Below are 23,174 nucleotides of genomic sequence, written 5' to 3'. Positions count from 1 at the left end.
CGTCCTGCTGGGCAGGCATTCCGTATCACAGGATGCTGAGCACATCTGGGACAGACCACGGGATGCCGCACATCCAGACTCTAACCTATTAGCCTTTGGTTCTAAGGAAAATACAAATACAAGTAGCCTTTGTAGGTGGTACACTCAGAATGACATGGGGGTAAGCCGGCATCTTAGACGCCTAGCTTCTTGGTTGGGCCCTGGGCGTCCCGAATTTGTGCCTTCCGAGCACGGGCTGGGTCGACATGAAGGTGCATGCAGGCCGAGGTGCTTGCACGAGGCAGGGCAGGCCGGGTGCCAGGGCGGAGGGGCCCTCAGAGGTGTGGCCTTCCTAGTCACCCTCACAGGTCAGGCAGCGAGCACCTCCCAGACTTGCCAATTTTACCAACCAGGGGAAAAAACAAACAAACAAACCAGGGACCAACAGACCCTTTTTTGTCTAAAGAAGCAATACCTGTTACCCCCTTCCTTTCATGAAGAAAAGGCCACTGAAGCAAACCAAAGGTAGAAAGGACCTAACTTCGGGGGTGAGAGACCAGTGTTTAAAAGGAATCAGTAAAGCTTGGTGAAAAAATTCTCCACATCGTTTATGTTTTCATTTCAGCGTGGATCAGTGAAAACTTTTCCCACAGATTAGCACCCACGTCAGGAGAACCAAAAACAAGATGGATGAGAGACCCTGACATTAATTACCAGGGGACTCTGGAGAAGGGCCGGAGAGAAGAGAAGTAGTCAAGGATGATGTTCAGAAGTGGCCGGTGAACCCTTCTTTACCTCGGCAAGAGAAGAGAAAACAAAGCACCAGCAGATGTCCAACTGTCCGCTGGAATGCCCCGACCCTCCGTACCAAAGAGGCCTTCCCAACAAATATATGCCTCAGGACATGTTCTCTGCTTCTGTACAACTCTGTGACTCGAGTTAATGTTGCTCGGCCTTGGTGGGGAACCAGCCCTGCCCAGCGTGTGCATCTGAGACGTAGCTTTCTTTTATTAGCCTTTTGAATTTACAGTGTAATAGGCTCTAGGGATTTTGACTAGAATATCAACTTCACGCTCTCCATTCCACTCCTCTGGTCTCAGCCTCATACTTCAAATTCATAACACAGCACATTCTTTTTGCTCCTGATTGCTCCTCTTCACAAAAGACCCGCACTGGGTAAAGAAAGACTCCCTCAGGCTCTTCATGACCTTCTGCTCTTTCACTGATGGGATGCCCTTATTTGATGTTTATCTATTTGTTCGTCTTTAATTTTGATTGCATTTTTGCCTAGACTTGCTGTTTTAGCCTTTGTGGTGTATTTCTAAATCTTTTTAAGTTTCCTAAGCAGCGCGATTATTGACCAATGCCCCAGAAAGTTAGAGCTTCAGCCCTTGTCAGTTGAAATGCTGTATTCGTCCTGACGTGAAATTTCCTTCCTCCCCCCTTGTAGATGGAGGGTCCCACTCGCCATTTTCCCCTTCCCCATCTCTCAGATACCTCCGTTCCCATTCCCACAGCCACCCTCGATGTAAACACGTGTCTTCTTGCCCCTCCCCACAGTCACAGATAGCTGATTAATCTTCTGGAACACCACAATTCTAGTACTTCCCTGCTTACACATCTTCTGTGGCTCCTCAACTGAGAGAAAAATCGCCTGAGTCAGACTGTTGCCAACACAATGTCAATAGACTATTGATATTGCAAATTTATTCAAGTGGAGACAATGTGCCCTTCTGGAAAACTTGCTTTAAAACTCAACAACAGGATTATCTGTTGTCTTCCGTGTTTTCCCATAAAACGGCCTCTTTCATTATGTTTTCTAAAGTTATCTTCTGCTTTTGAGAAAAATCTGCGTAAATGAGAGTAGGGCTTTGGAGATGCAAGTAAACCGGAGAAGAGAAGGCATGATCACTCTGGAGAGGTGGGGCTGTTTTGGGGAGCGGTTCGTTCTTTACCCCTTACGTACGCTCAGTGTGGGCTTATGATTCAGCCTGACACTGAGCTGGTCTTTCTCAAAGATGAGCCAAGCTTATGTATTTACTCATATAATGTTGGCGATGCCCCTCTCCCAAACCTTTATTCTCTTCACCTGTAGAAGAGTGAAGCTAAACACGTATGCTTTCTATCAACTGGTTTCTCCAGCCCTTAACCTGCTCCGAGAAGGTTAAGACGGCAGGAGATGTTGGCTTGAGGCCATTCTGGAGACCTCTGGCGGGGATAAATGTTCCAGTTAAGTCCGAGTTAAGACTGGCCCTTCCCCGTCTTCCCGGGGCCATCCCAGCACTCTGGGGGCTGCTTAGTGAGGCACATCCTCTGGTTTCAGGCTTGTGACACAGTAAGGATGCCTACGAAGGAGACCTACCTAACCTGCCTTGCTCCCCACTGTCCCCCTGATACAGAGGGAGAATGTTCCCTTCCAACTACTAGAGTTCCTTAGGTTCAAATTTCCTTCCATAGTTTAACAGCCAGCAACCCCCTCCCCCCCCGCCAAAAAAACCCTCCCCTAATCTCGCCATATGTTAGGGCAATACTTTTTTTTCACAGTGCTAATGTAGCACATCTTATCTGTCGCTTCAGTGCAGGAGAGCAGAATTACTAACCCTCTCATAGCAAAATGGGTGCCCAAATCCTTCCTCGATCCTCATTCCTGATGAAGGGCGTGCACAACAGTAAAAACCGCAGAGCGGAGCCTGATTTAAACTTCTAACGGTGGACTGACTGGGAACCCTAATAACAAGGCTGTGATTTTTAGCACTGTTAACAGCCAAAGAATTTACACTGACCTATTCTAGAAATGAATCCGAGGTTTAGGCATTTTAACAATTATCTCAGAGACAAGTCATAATTTCTTTGAGTTTCAGTAGCAATATCATCAGTAAAAAATCCGCACAAATCAGGTTCTGGAGAGAAAATGTAAAATGCTTCCAACACTCAGGAAAGTAGAGCGATCAACCAACTCCTAAATCATGAGTCCATCTGGCCCTGGGTTGACTGCTCCCTACATATTACCAAAAACGACAGGGAAAATGCAAAAGAAGAAAGACAAAAGTATTAATTTACATGATTTCTGTCTCAGGTGCTGGGAGGATCTCGATGAGCAGGGGGAGAACTGCACAGGGCTGGGGATGTGGCTAGACCTATTGACACTGCCATGCTGTGTCTCAGTCACAAGTCTTTGCTGTTGGGGACAAACCGGGACCAAGCCACTCTTCTCTTGTTCTAACACCTCAGAAAACGAGTTTAGAGAGGCAGAGGCCTGATGGACCTTTCCTTCCTCAGCGCTCTGGTCCAGCCCTCTCTGTGAACATGGAGCCTAGTGACAGACGGTCAGACAGGACATATCATTCAGAGATCAAATCCAAGAAAAGCAACCTGATGCCTCTTTCCTTACACAGTTATGATGGCCACATCGGGGAGTCGTGACAAGGACATACGACCCAGCTTTGAAATTCATCTGCCTCAAGACAAAGGCATCCAAGTCAGGACATTCCAGAATCAGTTCCCTTTGGGTTTGGAAGATTCTGGATTGGCCATCATTAAAAGAAGGATCATATTTAAGTCCCTTTTCTTAAAAACAAAACAACTCTGTTTATTGACTGAGGAGGGTTGAGATGAGCAGGACTCATTCATTTAGAGAACAGGTCTCGGCCTGCTAGAGAGCTGATGTCAAGGGAAATTTGGGCTTCAAAGAATCTGTAAGACAGAACCGTGCATGCCCTCCTCCTCCCGGATCTACTCCACGGGGCCCGGAAGTGCTCGGAGGACAAAACCACGCTTCTCTTTTGTGTTTTGGCCCTTGTTCCGACAAATACAGACACCTACCCGGGAAAGGGCATTGCCTTGCGCGCTGACAAGGAGACTCAGGCTCAGTTGGAAAAGCTAAAAAAGGTAGGGAGCCCATTTGGAAAGATAACATGTATTTATTATTATAAGTTGCTATTACTAACACCAGCAACATATATAAGATACTAGGTCTGACAGAAACGTGACTAACTATTTTGGCAAAGGAGACTGGTAACTGGTGAAATGTTTTTTCTTTTCTTTTCTTTTTTTTGCAATCAGCCTGGAAGGGACCTCTGTGAAAAGCTGGGGAGAAATGTCGGATTCACAGAGGTTTTAAAGTAGGAAGGGAGTTTTGATCATTAAGAAGCCTTTCATTTGGGGATGACTGGTGGCTCAGCTGGTTAAATATCTGCCTTCAGCTCAGGTCATGGTCCCAGGGTCCTGGGATCGAGCCCCGCATCGGGTTCCTTGCTCAGCTGCTCAGTGGGGAGCCTGCTTCCCCCTCTGTCTGCCGCCCCCCTCACCCCCCCGCTCGTGCTGTCTCTCTGACAAATAAATAAATAAAATCTTAGGGAAAAAAAGCCTTTCATTTCACAGGTGAAGGCACACTTAGGAGGGGTGCTGTGACTTGCCCAGGGTCACACTGTTTGGAGGAAGTGACCAAATCAGTCACTTGGAAAAAAAAAAAATCAGTCACTCGGGAAGCCAGAGTTTTTGTTTCCAGGTTCCGAGCCTTTCCCCAGCCAGCCTGGCTTCTGCCACATTCTGCCCGGGCATTTGGGACCACATGCTAGACTGCACTATGCTAAGCTCAAAGTCATAGTCTGCAAATCGGAACTCAGGGCTTGCCCACATCCTGCTTCTTCCCTGCCTCTCCCTTCCACCCAGTCACCTCAGCTGGGGGGCTAGGGGGGTGCTTTCTCCCTCTCCGCTAGCCTTCAGTCACCAAGGTCTAGTCCTTTCCTCACGGCAGGTCAGCCTCCTTCCCTGTACCTTCAGTGCCCAGCCCGAGTTCAGGCCTTCCTTTCTGAACTGGATCCGCCGTCTCCTACCTGACCGCACTACCCTCCCTTGCTCTCCTTTCTACGTGAAAGCCATCCTCCTGTTGTCACCAGACTGACCATATTGCTTCCAGGTTAAACTCCTTCACAGGAGCCCCATCTGCCCAGGACGGAAGGCCCACTGCACACATCACTACAAGCCTGACTCGAGCAGGACGGCCACCTGCCCAGGTCCCACCCTCCTCCTGCCCCACATGCATGCTATGCTCTATGCTCGGGCCGTCTGTTCTTTCCAGAAGTTGCCATCCTGCCTCCCGAGTAGCGGCTTTCTCTGGCCTAGAACATTCTAGCTTTTCCTGCTAGCCTTTATTCATAATCCTTAAGACAAAGCTTAAAAATGACCTGCCTTGGGCAGTGTTTCCCGCCTCATGCCTGTCCCAGTCCCCAACCTGACGGAGATGGTCCCCCTCCCTATTCTCACCGGCGCATCTAACACTCTACCTTTGCGCTTGTCATTCGCATGATTGTTTACTTCTCTGTCTCCCTCCGTGGACTCTGAGCTCCCTGCCAGGAGCCAATGTGCTTTTTCACCCTGCACTCTCCGGCATCTAACACTAGCATCTGATTCCCCGGCGTCTAACACTAGCATCCCATTCCCCCCCCATCTAACACTAGCATCTGATTCTCAGGCGTCTAACACTAGCATCCGATTCCCTCCGTCTAACACTAGCATCCGATTCCCCAGCGTCTAACACTAGCATCCCATTCCCCTCCATCTGACACTAGCATCCGATTCTCTGGCATCTGACACTAGCATCCGATTCCCCGGCGTCTAACACTAGCATCCAATTCTCCGGCGTCTAACATTAGCATCCCATTCCCCGGTATCTAACACTAGCATCTCATTCTCCGGCGTTTAACACTAGCATCCGGCGCACGATACATTCTTACTGAATGAACACCGTACAGAGTGAGTAAATGAAAGCCAGGAAGTCAGCAGGAAAATGGGAAGTGCTTGATGTCCCAAGGGCAAGCACCAAATTCCCAGCTCATCAGTGCCTAGGAGGGTTGAAATAAATTCATAATTTGCAAATCAGTGTGCCTCTGGGACATCACACATAACGACTAATTCCTTTTCTTTAAAGACTTGCATTTTCTTTTAGGTGCTGTAACCACTTTTGGAAAAAGTACCTCCCTTGAGGCTGGTGTTGCCTGGACCAGTCCCAAGTGGGACTGACTAACTAGGCCTGTGGGAACACCTCTGTGTTAAGGAGAATGAAGTATATTTTACAAATTACATTAAAAAAGCAGAATTCTTTATTAAATTAATAAGGCATCAGTGAGCTAATCTTTTTTTAAAGATTTTATTTATTTATTTGATAGAGAGCAAGCACGAGTGGGGGTCAGAGGGAGAGAGAGAAGCAGACTCCCTGCTGAGCAGGGAGCCCAGTGATGTGGGGCTCGATCCCAGGACCCTGGGACCATGACTGAGCCAAAGACAGATGCTTAACCGGCTTAACTGACTGAGCCACCCAGGTGCCCCTAAGTGAGCTCATCTTGAATTGCATATGCACATACAGATTGGTAAACTGCAGGGTGTTACCTTTCTCACTAGCTCTAAATTACAAATAACCCCTGCCTAAACTCATTCCTCTGGGTCTTAAAGGTTTATCCAGTCATCCTGACTAGGTGTTGGTTCATGCAGGAGTTGTGTGATGCTTCCGGATACTCAGCCATTTTGTTTCCCCGGATTAGAACACTCTTGAAATCTTTCTTTTGTTACTTTGACTCTAACAATCCAGTTTAAAAACCGCATCTGTGAGTAAAGAACTTTCTTCCAATCCTCCGGGCAGCCTTGGCTTGCCTTTGCTAGAACTTGGTTCCCTTTTCCTTTTCCTAGAGCTGGAAATAGAAAGAAGTCTTCCTTCTAGCCAATGCTTGCCTTACATCCACTAAGTACTTAAAAATTTATTAACTATCCCTTTAGATAAACTACAAGTTTGTTCAGCTTTTATATATTGCTTTTCATTATGAGGCTCAGAGATGGGAAAATCTTAGTTTATATAAGACTTAAATTCTTAAAATAGGTTTAACCTGAGCAAAACCTAGTTTTTAGCCAGAGATACAATGTGGTATTTCTTTACATTAACATTTTTCTCAGTTTAATTTTTTAATATTTATTTATTTATTTGGGGGGGTCTCACTTTACGAACTGCAGATTTACCAAACTTTGGGATGAACCAAGGTCTGGGTAATGTGTTTTGAAGTGTGTGCATGTGTATGTTTGAGATGGGATAGTGATGGATGGGAGGGATGCTAAGTGAGGAGTTGGGGTGATTTGAAGCATGTGGATGGTACCCCCAATCATCTTATCTTCTTCACAGACTGCCTTCCCCAACCCTGGGAGAGAGTTTGTCACATGAGTTCTGCATTTGCAGCCCCTAGATATTCTGAAAGCATTCCAGGCCCTTAGAATATAGGCAAGGGGCTTTCTCTGGGAGGCTGAGAAACTAGGGTAGCCAGGGGGTGGGGGCCGCTGAAGCTGCTTTTATTTTGATATCATGGATGAGCCCGAGATACTGGAGAGGCTCTGGAAAATACCCAACTGTGGATCTTCAGTTCTGCGATTGTTAAAAAACAAGAAGTTCCCCTTCACTGGTTGTCAGTGTGCAATTTCTTGTCCTGTTATCCAACGATCCTTTAAAATGGTTGGTGTACATAACTCAGTCTTAGAGTAAATCACTGGTGTCAAAGGGGAGTTGCACACATATGAGGCTATCAGATTTAGACAGTTACATGATTAAAGAGGGAATTCAACACTTTTGGAAGCTGCATTTACTCACTCTTGAACCATTATGGAGCAATTTAACACATCTAGAACATTAATTTGCTAAATGGAACAACACACTGAAAGGGTTAATGTAGGCTTGCAACTGTTGAAACACTGCAGATTATCCTGAGAAAATCTGAGAAATTTTCTATTACATTATATACCGAGATCTACTGAAAAAATCTGACTAATCTGTTTTTATTTTTGCTGGGATTTTTTTCAAGTATTATGAATAACATACAAACACCCTATTCCGCTTTCTGTTTTCAAACCTGGACAGAACTAACTATATCTTAAAACTAGGCTGCAGGGTGCCTGGGTGGCTCAGTTGGTTAAGCGACTGCCTTCGGCTCAGGTCATGATCCTGGAGTCCCAGGATCGAGTCCCGCATCGGGCTCCCTGCTCGGCAGGGAGCCTGCTTCTCCCTCTGACCCTCCCCCTCTCATGCTCTCTCTCTCATTCTCTCTCTCTCAAATAAATAAATAAAATCTTAAAAAAAACTAGACTGCAGAAGAAAATTAGAATAAGTCGAGTATTAATAAAAGCATTGCTTTTGTAGAGCTCAGGTTAATGTTTGAAATGTATGGCAGCCACTTTCTTCAATGGCCTGCACATTTCTTTCTTTCTTTCTTTCTTTCTTTCTTTTTTTTTTTTACTGATGTCCCTGGGAATACACATTCTGGTTAAAAATTTAACAAAATTATCAAACAATTAAACAAAATAGCAAACACGGAAATCAACCGTAGTGTTTCCCCATGATTTTAAGTGATCTGATAACATCTCTTAAAAATCCTTCTCCATGTCTTAAGTGTTTCCTTCCATGAACAAAGTAAGCAGAGAACAGACAGAAGGTTAGCGGAGGGGAGGTGGGTGGGAGGATGGGGGAGCCAGGTGATGGGGGCTGAGGGGGGCACCTGTCGTGAGGAGCCCCGGGTGTTGCATGCAAGTGTTGAATCACCGCATCGTGCACCTGAAACTAATATTATACGGTATGCTAACTACCTGGAATGAAAACAGGAACTTAAAAAAAAAAAAGAAAGAAAAAGAAAAAAGAAAATAAAGGGTGGTGGGGGGGGTCAGTACCACTGTTAGACATGTATTTATAAAACGGGCTTTGATTTTAACGCAGTTTCTGACAGAAACAGCCTGGCAACGTGGTTTCCGGGCTTGAGTGTTCAGGCTCGGATATCAGCTGCCCGTCACAGGAAAGGCGGTTCTCTCTGTTTCGGCCTGTGGCAGATGCCTGTCCGGCGTCCCTGACATCACAAGCTCCTGTGGTAACACACGTGAGGAGGACACACCACGGCATGGATGTCAGGCTGTTTAGACAAGATTCGGTGTCAACGGGCATGGACGCATCTCTTCTCATTTGGAGTAACTGTCACTGAGTTTTCCGAACTACCTGCGCCTTCCATGCACTAGGCTGAGTCTGTACTCCAGACCCTCTTTACCCTGCCTGTCTCCTCTCCTCTGAGATCCCTCTTTGATACTTTCCCAGTCTCAGAACTGATGTCAGTGGGAGTGATGGGTTTGCCATGGGCGCAGAGGTAAGTTCATTATCAAGAAATGGTTCAGAAGCTCATTCTGAAATTGCTCAGCTTGGATGAGGGATGATAAAGCACCCAAATGAGAAGCTAGAGACCCAGATATACCTACATAAATGTGTAAAAGCTGAAATTCATTTATTTACTCTCTGCATCTGAATATAGCTCACGAAAGATCACAGAGTCAGCTCCACAAATACAAAGCTCTAAACACCCGGAGTCCCAAGATAGAAAAACTACCATCAACCTGCTGGTGTATCTGTACACATCAGTCAGGACTCACAGCATTTAAAAAAAAAAAAACGTTGTCTTCTTTAACCAAACAGAAGAGCATCAGAAAGCTATGCCCAAACAGTTTGTCTTTTCTGGGGGTGAGCAAGCAGAGAACTGTGAAATGCCATTTACTATTCAATAATTTATTCTATTGCTCCATTTCAATACACCGGATTTGCTTTTGTGTGCATTCAAGCGTAAGAACTGTGGTTTCGCTTTGGGTCTGAACGTTTCAAATAATACATTTTTAGCAGGTGAGATCTTTTTGACCATCCCGGAATTATTCTAGCTAAGGAACTGTCATATGTGATCATTGTTTTTAAAAGGTGTGAAGACCAGCATGAAACAGTCCCTAATACTAAGGGAAGGGAGTAACGAGGCTTATCCCAGTGTCCTCACACGAGGGGGGCCCCATTAGCTAGTGGGACATCCTTTGTACTGCCTGGCAAGTCAATGGAAGAGGAGATCTTGGACAAGACAGCTTATTCAATCAGCAACACAGAGTTAGTTCGCGAAACAGATCAGTCTACCTCCGAGATTTCAAAGCTGAGTTACAAACCCTCTGCTGCCTCCTGCAGTCTTCTTATCATCCCGTCCAGCAGCACGTCTAAGAATATCGGCCACTTCTCTAACAAGTCACAATAGGGACATAATCATGGCAAGCAGCAAGGAGAGAAACTGCTGCCAAGGAGAAGATGCTACCTCTAGTTTTTGAAATGAAGGTTCTTGTACTTTGGAAACTATCTGTGTACCCTAAAAAATCACCCTATTTTATTGGTGACTGATAAGAATCTCAATTTGGGAACTGGGTTTTCTCTTCCTAGAATCATCCTTTCTGATCGCAGGTACAACAATGTACTTCAATTGCACCTTCCTGGGACACATCTTCTGTCTTTCCTCCAAGCTGACTCCTTAACACCAACATTTCAGAAGACAGTGCCATCAAGATGAAGTAATTTTTTCATTAACTATTTTACTAATACACCAACTGAGGAAGTCCTGATCGTACAAAGCAAACGAAACTTGAGTAAACATGTAATACTGGGTAAATATATTTAAAAATGTCAGCAACAAAGAATGAAAATTGTTAGTATTTTCAGCATCGACTCTTGGTGCAGAGAAGTCCAAACTATCTCAGAAATCGAGTGAGCAAACTTTATAGGGTGCTCTTTCCATGGAGCCTGGGCAAGAGCCAGTGATGGGTTCTTTCGGGCTCTTCTGTAAAAATAAATATTCTCTTGTCTACATCGTTGGCTTCGCTCTCTATTCCTTCGAACAACAAATAGTTATTGGAAGAGTTCTGTATGCACTGCAACATTCCGGGAGTTGTGGGAGCCACAAAGATAATTAGTTTGCATTTTATAAAATGCTTTCACATTTTATTCTGTACTCACAGCAGTACTGTGGTACATTACTGGTAAACTGAAGTTTGTACTGAGAAAAAAGTAATACAATTAAAACATATAAGGTAAGTAATTGAGCTAATTCACTTTTAAAATTTCCTTGGTAGAGAGGACAGCAACTGTACTTTAATCAGTAGGCAGATTTACTGATTCTCGGGTCTTCTGCGAGCTGTTTCTGTCCTAGAAAGCTTTTAATTTCAAGGCTTTTAAGGCACTAGGCTAGGAAGAGAGCCGGACATGTACAGGTGGGAATTTGGGCCGAAAAGTTTAATTTCTCTTTGCGAAAGAGGAATTTGTGCAGAAAGATGATTATAAAGCCTGTATCAGCTCTAGGGACTGGGGTCATGAAAGTCACAGAAAACAGGTGTTTTTCAGTTGGGAATGGTGATTCCCTCCCCACCCCCAATCTCGTGGTTTTCGTAGAATTCTGACCATCGTCAAACCTCCCATATCGTTTCTTTATGAACTCACCAAATATCCTTCTGAGGTCTAACTTAGACACGCAGTATTGCACAGATACGAAGGGGAATGTGACAGGTATTACTAGCATCCTGGGAGTGTGCTGGCTCATCAACGATGTCGAACACCAAGGAAATCTGGCAGGGAATTCAGACTCCCCTGCTGCGCACCCCCCGCCCCCCAGCACCGTCACCCAGTCACGTGTCCCAGGCAGGAGGTAGTAAGCAGAAACTCTCGTCAAGACTCTGATGGGTGGAGACAGGGGTTAAGCTTACCCACCCACAGCTGCCAACTGACGCAGACAAATCACGCTGTTCTGTCTCAACAGAGAGGGCTATCGGAGGGGCCGCCTGCAAATGGCATTCCCCTCCCTTCTTTTGTGCACTTACTTCTGAATGTGTTTTAAAGTTTCTGAAGCTTAGGGGCACCTGCGTGGCTCAGCTGGTTAAGCAGCTGCCTTCGGCTTAGGTCATGATCCTAAGGTCCTGGGATCGAGTCCTGAATCGGGCTCCTTGCTCAGCGGGGAGCCTGCTTCTCCCTCTGCCTGCCACTCCCCCTGCTTGTGCTCTCTCTCTCTCTGATGAATAAATAAATAAAAAAAACTTTAAAAAAAAATAAAAAAAATTAAAGTTTCTGAAGCTTAGATAGAAGAGGTGGGCCCTTCCTCTTTCACAGCCAAAGTGTGAAAATGTATAGAAAGAAAAAAAAAAGATCATTTGTTATTCTGACATGAAGATTCTGAGTTACTTGGGTTAAGTGCCCTATTTTCGTTCTCATACTGTAACACACTGTTTTGCAAAATGCAGAAATGTTTCTTAGACTTTTTTTAGTCATGTCTTTTGCTGCAGACATCTAGAGAACAAGTGATGAAAGCATGGTTTTTAAAAAGCAATATTTCTGTTAATTTTATTAGAGAAATGATTTTTCAAGCACTGGTTTACTAAACCACTACATTCTTAAATTATAACGCCAATATACGTGAGTATATTTATATGTATAAATACATACAGGTTTATATATGGAAAAATATTTTAATGATGGGCTTGGTAATAAGTTGCCTTTATGTAGCTTATTTAGGTATGACTTAATAGTTATACTTTAAATACGATGTGTAATGAATTTGTATTGGTGAAGATATGATTGTGATGTATTTAAGTTAATTACAAATTTATTCTTTAAAACAATGCTAGCCCCTTATAGTCACGAGATTGGCTTGCCAATTCAACCTCTACTTTCGTTGCTGTGCTGATTCTGAACTAAGTCTGAGGTTCTTGGAGAGTGTCTGCTACTGGAGAAATACAGGTTTTTGTGTGCCACACTTTTAAAAAAAAATGGCAAAAATCCTGAATTTGTTCATACCAGTCCAGATCAACTCTACCAATCGAGTATATCCCTTTCTCTAATTTTTCCAAACTTGATTAAAATTCCTTTGTAGGTCATAAGTAAACCACTCTCTCTGCTGCAAGAAGTTCATGTGTCAGTAGTAACCCACACGATAAACTTCTATGCGGTGTCAATTTCCGGAACAAGTAAGGACACATTCAAAAGTGGCCCACAGAGCAGAGCTTGAGTCCTAGACTGTACTAAAAACTTATTGCTCTATTTTTTTTTTCCTCCCTGCTTTGAACTAAACCAAAACCCTACCAACGCCACCATCATTTCCTGAAGGTCTTATAATCAGAGCAGCTCTCCTGCCCAGTCTCATCTGATGGTAGCACTTTTCCTATACTCCTTTTTGCCTCTTTGGCAATATAGCCTGCTATCACTTTGAAAATGGTGCAAAGGAAGTGCTTTCCATTAACTTCCAATTTATTCCTTTCCTATTGCGATCCTAAAATGAGCAAAAGGAATGCTAAGAACAGAATTTTAATGTAATTCAATTGAAAAGGTTTGTTCCTCTGACAAAATCATGCTGCTGGGGAACATTCATTTTATTAAATGGGAACCTGTCAAAAAAGAAAAGCAATTCAAGCTACAGGAGAACTCAGCTTTATGTATAAGATCCATTCCCGAAAAGTTGTACGGAAAATATTTGTATATTGGATCATTTTTTTCCTACCGACTTTTATTATAATTTTAGAGGTATACTCCTACAGAAAATACTTCTGCTTCAGCATATCATTGTAAAAATCACACCAAGGAACTCCATATTCATTTCAAGGACTATTTTGCATTTGTCAACATGCCATCTCTGTACATCTAATTTCCCCTTATGGTTTGTGTGATGTTAGTGAAGTGAACAGTAATTGAAAATGATTTTACATATGCGGTCACTGCAAAGTACATATCCCATAAAATATACAATGGCCGATTCTCATTTCATTCTGACTGACCTCACAGAATGTGACTGTTCAAACAGCACCCCGCCTGGGCCACTACTCACATATTTAGTAGAAGAATATCCTGCCAGCATGAAACTCATGCTTTTTCATACGCCTTCCACAGCAACCAGCACTTGCTGATTTGCATTTAGTGGAAAGGTCCTTTTAAGTGCGGTTTAGATTCTCCCATAACTGATTATAAAAAGTCAAGGCCTTCTACTGGATAGGAATGACGTCGGCAGCATTGATATAAACTGCCAAATTCATTGTGAATGTTTTTAAAGGTCCTCTTCAGTGACAGCTTTCTCACAGGGGCAAGTGTAAGCCCAAAGCGTTTATGCCAAAAACCAAAGCTGTAGCGTATTTCTCCCAAATGTTTGCTGCTAATAGATTAGGTCTGCGTGAAAGAAAATGTTAATCCTTAAGCAGAAGCCGACTGACAGGGAGGCCAATGACGTGGAAGCTTTAGAACCTCTTATTGCGCGGGTCCCTCCTTTGGTCTAATTTTGTCTTCTTTTTCAGAAAGCAAGGGATCCCCAAATTATAGAAGCTCCAGGTCCCCCCAAACCTGGACCCCACCTGCCCTTGAGATTGTATCATTATTTTTAGATTACATTACTCTTATCACAGCATTTTATAATCAGAGCAGAATTTGGATGTACTTACTCAAAAAATGTTGTCCATCCAGTCTCATCGCTTTTAGTGGCTAAAAGGCCACTATTGCCGTGGTAAGTAAACAAAACTAATTCTAGTCCTTGAGCGGTCATGCTTTTCAAACATCCATTTGTTCCTATTGTCAGCCATATGACTTGGTTATCTGGAGACACCACTCGAACTGGCATCCGATTCGGGTCCCGTCGGATTCTGAGAGTATTGCCGTTGCTGTCTGTCACAGCTGTTACATCGTTATCGTTGCTGTAGCTGAAGTTGTACAGGTAATCACCAGTGACTAAACTTACAGTATACTGGTGAGTGCCATTGATGTCAAAGATATAGAGCTCCTGGTCAGTTGGGGAGGCCACTTCGTAAAAGTTCATAGAGTTAAGGAAGGGCTTGTTCTTCGACACGGCCCGGATCCGGATGTTGCCCAGGTCCGCGATGTACAGGGTGCCATCAGGGGAGGCGGCCAGCGAGGACGGCGCACTGAGCTTGGCGTCTTTGGCGTAGCCGTCTCCGCTCTGGTAACAGTCGCAGTTGGCGTCATTTTTGCAGTCACACTCGGAAGGTATCCCTGCCACCAGCGAGATCTCCCCGTCCGTGGTGACCTGCCTTATCCGGTTAATTTTCTTCTCGTCGGTTTCCGTGATGTACAGGACCCCGCTGTACGACACGGCGATGGCGGTGGCGGATTCCAGGGTCGTCTGGACCGCGTGCTTCCCCACGGAATATTCCACCCCCGGGACCTGGCAGTGCATGGGCCGTCCAGCAGCGATGCGCACTTGGCGGTTCTCAGTGATCTGCAGGACTACGTTATTATCCAGGACATAAATGGAGTTATCCATAGGGTTAATGGCGAGGTCAGTGGGCCACTCCAGACGCACCTTAATAAAAAAAAGAAATGGCCTGGTTAGTCCGTTACTGTGCGGCAGTTAATTTGCCAGGGGAGTAAGTTAGAACCATTCAAGGAAATTACCCTTAATTTGATAAACTGTTTTAAAACAAATTGTTTTCTGGCATAGCTACTGTAAAATAAACTTAAACATTTCGAGGGGAGACAAATGGAGGAAATAACATTTTAGTTAAAAAGACAGCTCACTGGGAGATTTGCACGTTATAGCCAACGAGCAAACGAACCTCTAAGCAGTGAGTTAATAGGTATCAATGAGATACGAACACATATGTTCCTTCAGCTGTAATAGCCACCGAACGTTGAGGCTTTCTAGGTTATGAATACATTAGTGTTCTACTGTGTTTTCCATCGGGCCAACAGTAAAGTTCCTCATTCTAAATATAAGTCCCGTGGGACTAATCATAGTGGGTTCTCTCTACTACTTAAAGAGCTCGTGCAATCAAAAGATGAGAGACTTAAGCTGTTTTGTTCTTTCTGGAATATCTGCCTGTTGCTACTTTACTGGTATTTTATTATGAATGCTTTAGCGTTTCTTCGCGCTACTTGTTCTGTAATCTCATTGAATTCATCAAACGCAGAACGATAGAAGAAAATAGCTTTTTATTAGCTCCTGAGATACATTTAGATGGAACAGCTTTAATACCACGAACGCCACACATGTATATCCAGTTTAATATGGGGCCACCCCAGACTACTGACCTAGTCAACCGAGACGCTTAGAAGGAAAACAAACAATGCAGCTTAAGATTTTAACTACCTGGCTGATGTGCATGCTGGTGTCACAAGTTAAAGGTCTGGCTGAAGTCAGATCGTTAGAGCCCAGGAGAGTTGATATGATCCCATTTTGATCAACTTTTCTGATCATGGTTCCATCAACAAAGTAGATCAATCCATTCTTATCAATCGCCATTCCTTTTCCAAGAGAAGTAAGCATGACCAACTTTTCAAACGGGATTCATTTTTAGGCCCATCGTTAAATTCAACATTCAACGCCAGAGATAACATGGGTGATAGGTACCAGGTAAGGTTGTAGATTGCAAATACATTAGGAAAAACCCAACAGAGGCGTTTATAACACAAATCTATGTAAAATGTAATAAAAGAAATAACCGTAATTTGTAAGAATCTCCACTTAGTGTATGAATCACATAGGCGCTCCCTGCATCCTAAATATAAAATTATAACTTCTGTATAATGCTGTTGTCTATCAATTATAGAAACAGGTCAAGTTCTTTTACTCTGAACTTAGAATAACTGTATTCTAACAAAAATAGATCTGAGCCAAGGTTAGCGTTTCGTTGACCTTGTTACAATGAAATTTGCTATTATGAATAATTCAGTACAACAAATGCTTTTTTTCCAGTCCTTGTTCACATAATAGTTGCTAGCTATAATGAAAAAAAAAAAAAAAAAGCCCCAAACCAAAAAACACTGTAATGAATGGCATAATACATGAGCAAGGAGTCAGTCCCAACTGGTTTAAAAGCTAGAAACCTTTATCACATAGAATTTTAGCCCTTGTTACCTCTAGAAATTCCTCACAGCAAGCATTTTTTCCCATGGCATAGAAACAAAAGTTTAATAGCTCCAGACTGGGTGAGGACTAATAGCGTTGCTTAGTGATGGTTTTTAAAGAGGCCTGGGACTCATTCACGACAAAGAGATTCCAGGACAATGAAAGAATCTGGACACTTCCTTGCAGTTTAACAGGATGTGACCTGAATAATATGAACTAGTTGCTTTATTCTTTGAAAAGTCGAAAAAAAAATGATATGATAAAAAATGCCACGAACCCAATGTTTACTGTAAAATCAACTTAGGATTCTGGCAGTTTCTCGCTTCACGGCTTTTAAAAACACTGGATGTGAAACAGCTTTCTAGAACAGAGTTGAGGGTAAAATGTTAGACTCAGCATTAAACACAATCAGGCACTAACTGGGTTTTCTACACATATATTTTTTTTAATAAAAAGAAATCCTCAAATTGATAAATGCCAGTACCTTTGGGACTCATGAGTGTCGCTTCTATAGCCTTCCCCCCATCTCCACATCTGGCTTCATCGAACGGAAGGCACTGCTCCCCGGTCCCAGCGACCACTTCAGCATTTTTAGTCAAATCTTTTGTACCCGTAAGTGACTTCGGGCGATAAATTCTGCGGGTGTTCGTGTCAGAAACATACAAATCTCCTGTGACTGGATCGGTTGCCAGGTAGTATCTATGAGCTGGGTTGCTGCTGAAAAAGAAAAAAGGATCATACGTAAACACCCCAAGACAGTTACTCCTAACACACGGGGGAGAATTAACAGCAAAACAAAACAGATCATGAGGAACTGATTATAAACCGAAATCCATTATTAAAGACTGGAAAATGAACAGCATATTTAGTAACGACTTCAAAGAATGACTGAGAAGAATTGAAAGCGAACTCTGATAGGACTGTTGTCCTTCCCTGCTTGTGGTGGAGGATTTAATTTATTAAATTTATTAAAACAGCCACTTTGAAAATAATCCCCTTTAGAAGGCAATATGCTTTTAGCCTAAAACAAAGAGAGAAGCAAGTTCTCTAAAATCCTTTTGGTTTGATGAAAAGCCATTAATAAATTGCCCTTGAGTGACAGACATGAAGTTTACTCCGGGGGGAGGGTGTCTCTGTCCAACTCCAGGGAAGTAGAAATGATTCCACTCACACATCATCACAGGGAATTCTCCTGTTTTGCTACAAATCCAAATCACATGAACACTTGCACCTGACAAAAGGTAGCATCGTGTCTGTCCTGGGTGCTCTAGCATCATCCAGAAAGGCGATCTGATGCAGTTATGACGTTTGTCTGGAGCTAGGGGGTGAAATACTAAAATGAGGTTACTCATGTGCAGGAGGCCGTCTCAGTCGGTGGCCCAATGCAGTGAGCCAGAATGGTAAACCCATCAGTTTTACTTTTAAAATTGTAAATTAAGCGGCTCTGAGACCTTTCTATGAATTTGGTGAGATGTAGGCATTTTTTTCACAAAATACCGTGCCTCAATTTTATACATATCAAGGAATGCAAATGTAAACATCATCAAGGACTGGACAAACTATGACACTTAGCTGGAATGAGAAAGTTAATCTCCTGATAAACACTCAACACCACGTTCTTAGGGTTAGTGTAATTTTGTACATGGTGCAAATAATGCCTTCTGGAAAAAAAATTTCCAAAAAGAGTTAAAACAATTTGGTGTCCCCATAAAGATGTCAGCAGATAAGAATCCATCAGATTCCACATTATCTTGATGATAAACTTGCTTTACTAACTCACTTTCTCTCATTCTCTCTACACACACACACACACACACACACACACACTTTTATTCTTGTTTCCATTTATTTTATCTGTGAACATCTAAAAGATGTAATAAAAATTGAACTATATGAAAATGTTGATTCTAAATAATGGTGTAGGAGTCTTCTCATTACTATTAGGTTCTAACGAGACAATTCTCACTACTTAATGCTCTTCCTCTTAAGTGGTGAATACATGTACTTTATGGGTCCTGTGAGAGAGACCGCTGTTAAAATAGCAAGTTCTTGGTTTCACGAGTGTGCCTCACATTGGTGGGCGCACAGCTGGCCACACGTGGAATCTGCATGGAATCTTCTGGAACTCTGAAAAGGCCTATGGCTATGATGTGGATTTACATGGAAACACTGAGACACACAAAGCCTTGAATAACTTCAGGTTTCGGGTCTCCTTTCTACTCTTCAATATCTTCTAGTGACGAGACATTTTTGAGCAAGAAGTCTTGAGTGGGTAAATATGTGTAAAAGGGTGAATACCGAAGCAAAGGACTCAAAGAGATACAAGTCACTTGAGGTAAAACCATTTCAGACCTACTGGGTTTTACCGAATGATCACCTTGCCATGTTAAGTGTTATTATGTCACTTTTCTAAATTGATGCCTGAAATTTTAAATGCATAGACATATTGTGTTCCTTGATGTGGTAGTTTATTACTTTGTAACGAAGTGAAAAGCTACAACATATCAATATAACCTTCAGGGCAATTTTAAGAGGTTATTTTCCCCCTAAAAACAGCCTAGTATGGACAGAGCTGGTCTTTCAGATCTACAGTTGGTGACAAGGTTGCAACTCATCCAAACTGGGTCTATTTTGAGAGATGTGACACTGGAGAGACTTCTCTAGTCTTTCCTATCTCCCCAATTATATACTAATTATAAATAGTCAGATAGCTGTTATGAGAACACACACACACACACACACTTCATTTTCTTGTCGGCTGTGTATCTATGAGCATGACCCCTAGACCAGACTGCTGGGGTGTGAATCAGCTTCATCACTTACTAACTGTATGAACTTGAGCAACCTATTGAACTTATCTGTGCTTCAGATTCCTTATCTGTACAGTGATAATAACAATAGTACACATGTCATAGGATGAGCTAATACAGAGAAAATGCTTAGAACAGTGCCTTGTACATAATACACACTCAATAAGCATTAGCTATTCTTAATATTTGCTTTTGTTCTGCCCCTCTCACACTGCTCCATGTCTTTTGCCTTGTAACTCTCTACAGTAGAGGAGTGTAATATAATTATTGTTAATGACCTCAAGTATGACTAGCTTTCTGAAAATGTTACTAAGGAAAAAATAACTAGCTGAACTTGGATACGTTCAAATTTGTTTCCTTGGTCCTGCTGTTATGCTATAAGATCCTAAACTATTAAAACGATGCAGACCCTTCTTTAAACATCCACTTGGAATTGTTTCTAGAGTAATGATGATAAAGGTAAATGAATAATGCAATCCAATGTAAACTCAGTTGGAGGTAGGTATTCGTATGAAATACCTTTATAAAGCCACAAGGTCACTTTTAAGAAAATAGTACCAAGAAGTCTCTCTTGCTTTCACATGTACAAAGGGTGTAAAGGTACCAACTCCAGGAGAGCAGGCCAGGGTCTTTTTGTTTCTCAGTGTTGAAGTACGATCATCAATCGTTCCTCTGAATTTTCAGAGCCATATGACTTGGTCTTCAAATACACATGGTTTGGCTCAAGGACAAAGACCTTTGTTTGGGGTACTCTGGGAATATTCAGTAATTTTTCAAGTAGAGGATAATATGCAGAATTATTCATTTAAATGACATCCAAGCCCGGGGTTAGGGGGACTTAATCATGAAATCCTTTTCACCCTCTTTACAAATCTTTTCTAAAATATCTGTTGAAAAGGCTATTTGTAGAAAAATCCTTCAAGAGCAACTTCTAGGAGATAGTTTCAAAAATAAAGAATACTAATTCAATTTTTCAGTCCAAAGATGTATAAAAACAAAGCAAAACTTAGATCATGATCTCCCCATCTATTTAACCCACTTATGAACTATATAGAACTGTACAAAATGAAAAGTGAAAGGACTCTCCCTTGCGCCTTATCTCCAATATTTCATGATAAAAAAAGCATCTACCCTAAAAGACGTATCTATTTATAGACATATACATATGTCTATAAATACATTTTGCACAAAAGCTGTTCTGCACCTTGCCTTTTTCATTTAATAGCGCATAAGGGAAAATTTTAATACTGAGCCGTTCTAACTATATAAATCATGGCTTTACAATAAAGGAGAATAAAAATTTCAGGACCCTGATGAAGATGATATAAAAAAAAGGGGTGCTTGGTTGGCTCAGTTGGTTAATCATCTGACTCTTGATTTTGGCTCAGGTCGTGATGGAGCCCCGTGTCAGTCTCCGCACTCAGCGGGGAGACTGCTTGAGATTCTCTCTCTCCCTCTCCCTCTGCCTGCGTGCATTCTCTCTCAAATAAATAAAATCTTAAAAGAATTATATAAAAATTATACATGATTTTTAGGGGTGCCTGGGTGGCTCAGTCGTTAAGCGTCTGCCTGCGGCTCAGGTCATGATCCCAGGGTCCTGGGATCGAGCCCCGCATCGGGCTCCCTGCTCCGCGGGAAGCCTGCTTCTCCCTCTCCCACTCCCCCTGCTTGTGTTCCCTCTCTCGCTCTCTCTCTCTCTCTCTGTCGAATAAATAAATAAAATCTTTAAAAAAAATTATACATGATTTTTCATGATGTGCCTCATTTTGAGAATAAAAAACAGATTTTTGAAGTGGCTGCTTGAGCTATAGGACATGAGTCCAAAAATAACGAACATTCGAGTCATAAGCTTTGCCTTTACTGACGTCAGTTTTATTCCAGTGGGATAGTAATAAGAGAATGTCCGAAGTGGTGCTTACATTTGCCATTTCCTGTCCTGAAGCATCTCCTTCTTTGAAGACACAGAGATGTCTAAATCAAGCAACATATGTCAATGGTTTTAAAAAATGTCTGCCAAATGAAAGCTCTAATTTTGCACATAACTCCATTGTCCAGAATAACAAATGTGGAGGAGGACAGAGTCTTGGAGAAGAGAATTTACCTCTGGACGTAGTCCCCCACGGAATGGTAGGAAATGAGAACTGGATGAATTCTCTGCAGTGCAGCCTAGCATGGCAGATTAGAGCTGCTTCTTAGAGCCCAGCCCCTTCTAAATGAAAAGAGGGATCAGTACCAAAGCACGAAAAGAAAAAAAAGGTGAGTTTGGAAACTTTCAGTTGACTGGACGCAGAGAAGCTCTGAACAATATATGGGATGGGTCTGGGGTTCAAGGACACCGGATGTAAGCAAGAGCTTTCTGACAGATTGAGCTAGTCCTTGTGCTCCGACTTCCCAAAAGCCAAAGCCCTCGAAAGGCTGGTGTGTTAGTACAAATGGGTGGTGAGTTTTTAGGTCAGTAATAGGTCTCATGTGGAAAATGTGAGGCTACAGTGACTGAGTGTGGCTGAACAAAATGGATGGTTTGTGGGAGTCCCTGTTCACCAGGAGAAACACCATGGCCTTCTTGTACAATTGATTGAGATTTTCATTTCAGAGAGGTTTAGGATAATATTAAGATTTTTGACTAAGGGCAGCAAAATCAAAGCAAGAACCTTTAATATCCTGCACCTTGATGCATCCATCCTGCACTGCCTAGATTATTACGATTCCCAAGCGAAACTTCTCCATGGACACAGATCCAGCAGTAAACACAGACTAGATGTGCTTATTCATTCTGTCATAATTCAACCTTCTTAGACTAGAGAAATATTTGCAAAGAACAAGCTATAGCATAGATTTCATTAGCACTTCCATCTTTTTATTGGAAATTGTGCCATAGCCCTTAGAAGACAGAAAAGAGTGAATTATATTTGTGGATAACAATAAAATGCCTCTTTTCTGGTGACTAAAACTTTTTATACTTGCAAACAGGGCTTTGGGATGTGGTATTTCTGTGCCTGTTTGATTTTTAAATAATAAGTCAATAAGAAGTGCTGAATCAAGCTTTTATAATTTTGTATGATATAACTTTAATTGATTCCAGTTCACAGACCTGTGATTGACTTTTTCTTTGATCTTGTAATTGGTAATATAAAATTCACGAAGTTGATTTTTGGTCCTGCATGTTTTATTGCCTCTTAGCTGGTATTAGTTAATTAATTTAAGTTCCTTTATTTTGGAATTTTAGAGAACTGGAACAGAGATGAGCTAAAATTTACTACCTACAAAAGGAGTTTGTTAGCAAACTCATACTATAGACATCATAAGGAGAAATGTTTAGCATAGGTAAGAGAATGTTAAATTTTAAGGATTTCAGAAGCTTCCCTTTATGAAAAAGTTTAATATGTTGATTGATTAGTATTTATATCCATTCATTCAAGTATAGCTAGAGACTTTTATTTGATATGATATCCTGGCAGTACTTATTAAATTTGGTATGACAGAATACTCTGAATTCTAAAATAAGAAGACTATGTGTTTTTATATTTATTTTGTTATTTAATATATTTTCATTAATTATGTCCCCCATCAGTCCAATTAATGAGACTGTTAATAGTATATGAAACATAGTAAAGGACCAGAATCATGCATTTTTATATATTACTTAAGCATTAATCAACTGACTACACTGTCCATTTTTGTAATT

General features: G+C 42.2%; 1 protein-coding gene across 1 annotated transcript in view; it reads right to left on the bottom strand.

Moving 5' to 3' along the window:
- Nucleotides 1-23,174, bottom strand: part of TENM3 (teneurin transmembrane protein 3) — a 444,789-nt gene that overhangs the window by 23,666 nt on the left and 397,949 nt on the right. Inside the window, exons 19-21 of the mRNA XM_021694125.1 lie at nucleotides 17,164-17,396; nucleotides 15,921-16,075; nucleotides 14,260-15,134 (exon numbers count right to left, since the gene is read on the bottom strand). Coding sequence (XP_021549800.1) covers nucleotides 14,260-15,134; nucleotides 15,921-16,075; nucleotides 17,164-17,396 — 1,263 coding nt within the window. The remainder of the gene's footprint in view (nucleotides 1-14,259; nucleotides 15,135-15,920; nucleotides 16,076-17,163; nucleotides 17,397-23,174) is intronic.

The sequence above is a fragment of the Neomonachus schauinslandi genome, chromosome 2, assembly GCF_002201575.2.
Source record: "Neomonachus schauinslandi chromosome 2, ASM220157v2, whole genome shotgun sequence".
Classification (NCBI taxonomy): Eukaryota; Metazoa; Chordata; class Mammalia; order Carnivora; family Phocidae; genus Neomonachus; species Neomonachus schauinslandi.
The sequence above is the reverse complement of the archived record's forward strand: the minus strand, read 5'-3'. Positions and strand labels throughout refer to the sequence as shown.